Source organism: Pygoscelis adeliae, unplaced genomic scaffold, assembly GCF_000699105.1.
Source record: "Pygoscelis adeliae isolate BGI_AS28 unplaced genomic scaffold, ASM69910v1 Scaffold316, whole genome shotgun sequence".
NCBI classification, from domain to species: Eukaryota; Metazoa; Chordata; class Aves; order Sphenisciformes; family Spheniscidae; genus Pygoscelis; species Pygoscelis adeliae.
Genome location: NW_008824905.1, coordinates 509,793 through 514,426, shown reverse-complemented (window position 1 = coordinate 514,426; position 4,634 = coordinate 509,793). Strand labels below are relative to the sequence as shown.

Genomic DNA, 4,634 nt, shown 5'->3' with positions numbered 1-4,634 from the left:
ATAGCTGGGCCTTTTAAAAGAGGCAGGCATCGTGCACTCAGCGCTCTTCATTTCAGGGATCAGAATAGGAAGCAGTTGTTTCACAAGTGCAAATGTTTGATATTTGGGTACCCAGAGTAAAGGTCACAAATTCCCATTTTGATAGTCAAATAGTGGCCTTTTGATGTAGTAAAGATTTACAACTCTGGGGCTGATCTGGACACTGGTAGTGTTTAGGCATCTGAGGGTGAAATTCGCTTGTCTGCAAGGTACTTAAATAAGGAGCCTTGCCCTACAGCCCACCAGTCCCCAAGGACTGGGAATAGCTTGAAGAAAGGAGAGTGAACATTTTACCCTACCCTAAGAGTTTGTTATTGCATTCAGTAATGTCAGGTTACCATAACAGGGTGAGTTATGGTACTACGTACTAAAAATTTTCATTTCAGTTCCAGAAATCAGGCTGAGGTGGCAAAATGAAGCAGACGACTGTTTCCAAATAAAGGAAATGAAAATGTAAAATAACTGACAGATAACAAACAGATTTTTTATAGAAAACGTTTAATAATACATTGCTGGGAATAATTACACTCTCACAAGCAAATTCTGTGTATGTAAGATGCAGTTTTTTCCATTAGCTGATTGAAAGAGCGATGGGATTGTGAATATTTCTTAAGAAATGAATAGTAGGAATGGAAAATCCAGTAGAAATTAAATAAATTATCATCATTTTCTCTCTTGTATAGAAACTACTCAATAAATACATTTATAAATACCATGGAAATCACAATAAATAAATACCAAAGCCACTGTCTTACAGATTCTGTAGGTTAGATTTTTAAAGTCAGAAATCACAGTTCACAGTTCAGCCACAGGCTGACTGTGGTTCAGGAAACTGTTGTTGACACAACATACTAGTGCACTCCAGGGGAGCAGGGGATTTACCAGTTTGCTGGTGTAATAGCAAAATAGTAAGGCTTACTGTAAATAAGCTGTGCTGTAAGTGCATTGCACTTATCTAGTTCTGTTTGGCTGAAGTGGCTGCCGAGGGTTCTTCATTTCCTTTAGCAAACCACTTTTGCTATTCAGCATCTTCAGTGTCAATGAACAGCGTGTCCCACAGCAACACTGACCATTTTGAAAGACTTTCTTAAATAGATGCAGTCAAATAAATAAATAAATAAATAAAATAATCCATAATTAACATAACAACACTGATGCAGGAGGTGGAAGGTGGTACACTGCCTGAATGATGCTTTTCCTGAATGTTTCTCTCAACGGAGGAACGGGAGCAGTTCCCAGATTTTTTCTGTCCTGGTGCTTCTTAGAGTGGCGAGTCAGAATTGAGTTGAGCCCTGTTAAGAGGTGAGGGAAGAGGATAATTTAAAAGGAGGTTCAAGAACGGTTATCATTGCTTAGCATTGCACGAACAGGTAAGGATGAGTGGTCTGTTTCCAACTCTATGTGCTATCTTGAGGCATAGAGAGAATAAAGTTGATGTTTTGAAAGCGATTACTGAAATCCCAGTGTGTGCATATCTGGTGCCCAGCTAGGAAACTTCTGCAGCATGAGTTTCTGCATTTACTTGCATCAAGAAACTCATTAACTCGGAAATATGAATTGTTAACATATGCTACTGTAAGTAAGAGGAAGATGAATTTTTTTAAAGCCTTATTTTCCCAGGGAGCCAAACACTTCTGTGTTCCTTTCCCTCCAGACGGAGTTGCCAGTACTCAAAGGTTTAGTAGTGAACGTATCGGCTTGAACAAGGACCCTGCAGCAGAGTCAGAAAGACTAAGACTAATTCTATAATTAAACAGCAAGTTTCCTTGTTCTTTAAATGTAGTTAAGAGAAAATGGAAAGTATCACTAAGAAATCCTACAAATTGGCTTTTTTGGGAGGTTTGCCACTCAACTGCCCAAACTGAGAGGAAATGGGACTTACTTGGCCAAAATTGCCTTTATGATCAGCTGTACCCAGGGAGCAGTGGGCTCCAAGCACACCTCTCTGCCGTCCTTCAGAGTAGCTCTGCAAAACAGGGAATAAAGAAGAGTCAGGAAACTACTACATAGATTTGTTTTACTCACAGAATGTAATACTGCATTTTTAGATGAGTTCATCCCAACTGCTCTAGGTTACACTTGGCCATTTTTTTATATGTGTTCCACAACTGAGGAGACTAAAGCCGTCCAGAAGGAGTGTGAGCGTGTGTCTGCTCTCAAAGCAGTCAGTCACACATTCCCAAAAATCTTTCTCAATATATACGGGTACTTGGTTTGAATTTGTTTACTTTAGTAAAGCTTTCTTACACAATGATTGAAACCTCCAGTGGTGAAAAGGTGTTTCAACAGTATAAGGATTTCAACATTTTAGTCCCTCCTCCATGGTATTCAAGACCAGCTTAGTTTCATTGTTTCCCTAAATGTGCTTGTGAGGACTTAATTTTTCTCTCTGAGACTGATGTAGACTGTTTTAATGGGAGTTCTGTCTGCCTAATAATTGCAGGATTTAAACTACATTATTACCTCATGTATTAAGAACTGACCAGTCCTTGAAATTCATGTTCTACCACTAGAAATATTTAATATGTCCCATGACAGATAAATAATGATCAGTTCAGGAATACATAAGGTCATAGAGACGATGAAAAACACGATGTGTTACTTAAAACTGTCTCTCTCAAAAGAATAACCAAATCCGACTACATCATGTCAGCCTGCTAACTGTCATACTTGTCATGAAGCGTAAAAGGCCCTGCAGCGGCAGCGGCAGCAGCAGCAGACTGCAGAGGAAGAAGAGGGAGGCTTTTGCAGAGCTACTTACATGACTTCAACGTTCTTGCAGTGGGGGCCACTCTGTGTCAGCTTCACATCTTGAATGGATTTAGGAGGGATGAACTTTGAATGAGTGGCTATGCACTGGCACCGGAGCTCGGTTCCCATCCTTGCCAGGGCCCTACCTGTGAGCAGAAAAGGAAGATCATGGTTTGAGAGGTGGTCTTAACCGTCATTGTATCAGACATAAAGCACAACTGCTCAATTTTAACAACATTCTCAATTAAAATAACGCATTTGTCCAAGCTGCCTAAATCCTCACTGTATAAACATCAGTTGCTTATTTGTTTTAGAGGAGCTGGTGCCCAAGTACATTTAAAACTAAATTAACACATCTTTTTGAAATAAAACCACATATTTCGTGGTTACTGGTACTGACCACACTGTGCGGTTTGTTGCATCATTTTAATATCTGGATCGACAAACTGGCAACTATACAGAAGACAGAACCCTAGATTTTTTCATTAATTGGAGGCTTGTCCATGCTTCTATGTTCATATTGTTTGTTCTCCATTCCCAGCTATATATTACTTGCTTGAGGCACTGTGATTATTTAGTAACAAATATGAGATCATAAACTGTTCTTTGTGGGGGAAGGGAGAGAAACATTCAAACACTTAAGAAGAAGATCCTGTCTCTACCTGCATACACTTCAAGTGAAACATAGAAACAAAGCAAATTTAAGTTGCATCCCTAAAATTTTTCCCACAAGATGTCAGTAACTCTTCAATACAAGGGCTACGTGGTAGATTTTTGACTGAAGAGAAGTTGCTGAAAATCTCTCAAAAGAAACTAATTTGCTGAAACAAATATAAAGCTACCTCTCTGCAAGGACAAGCATCTCAGTAGATGCCTAGACAGTACTACAGCCGTGGGGATCCTGGGAGGGATTTACTTACCTTGAGACATAGCCGCTGAAATCAGGAGAAGAGCCAGGACAGCCACAAGTTTGCCGTTCATGATTAGACAGGAGGTTTTCACTGGATCGTTTAGCTGTGGTTCTGTGGAGCAGTGACCTCTCTTGTCCCGGAGGATTACTGATGCCTGATCTGGGCGATCCATCTTGCTTATATACCCTTTTGTGCCCAGCATGTGTGCTCTGCTAGCATGTAGATTGCGTTAGAGGAATTTCCCAGATGCAGTAAAAATGAGTCACATGACTGTTGTGAAACTCCTTGCTAGATGACAAGGAATTACTCTGCTGAGAATGATATAATGTATTAATTTATTAAAATATGTAAATAATAGCCATGCATTCCAATTTCTTTTGTAGACTTTTGGAAATTTTGCGCTTTTTCTAATGCATACCCTTATTTAGTGATATAACTTTATGATGTTACATTTTCAGTTGTAACTTTTTTTTCAGTTACGTTTTTGTTGTAACGTTTTATTATTTTCTTCAGGGTAATAACTGTTCTTTGTAGGGATGCCAGATGTAGACTTGAGATATTTAATTTCTTATCTCCATTTATGGTGATAACTTCTACTTATTTGATTTTAAGCCACTGAAGTGGAAATCGGGCAGTGCTGAAGTCACTGAAAAGCTTTTTCACTGGCATCAGGATTTTACCTCAGCATTATTTTGATGTTAATAATTTTAATTTTTTGTTCTTTTCTTTTTTTCTGTTTAAGTGGCATCTTATAAAGTAAATTCATCTCTAATGCTATCTGTTCAGTAAAGGAATTGAGGCTGCAGTATTCAAAGTTTCCTGTGGGAAGCAGATGTTAAATTCTGAACGGCTTTGAAAATCATGCCTGCATTTTTCATGTCACACGTTAATGAATGATAAACAGAGGAAGCTTTGTATGCAAACGAAATAGCA

The 4,634-nt window shown here is 38.8% G+C and overlaps 1 protein-coding gene across 1 annotated transcript; it reads right to left on the bottom strand.

Moving 5' to 3' along the window:
• Positions 1-1,127: 1,127 nt before the first annotated feature.
• LOC103917698 (interleukin-8) lies at positions 1,128-3,828 on the bottom strand. Its single transcript, XM_009324882.1, has 4 exons — positions 3,711-3,828; positions 2,801-2,936; positions 1,922-2,005; positions 1,128-1,331 (listed from the first exon to the last, which is right to left on the bottom strand). The coding sequence occupies exons 1-4, from the start codon at positions 3,769-3,771 to the stop codon at positions 1,301-1,303; spliced, it is 312 nt and encodes a 103-aa protein (XP_009323157.1). The 5' UTR covers positions 3,772-3,828; the 3' UTR covers positions 1,128-1,300.
• Between the last annotated feature and the right edge of the window lie 806 nt (positions 3,829-4,634).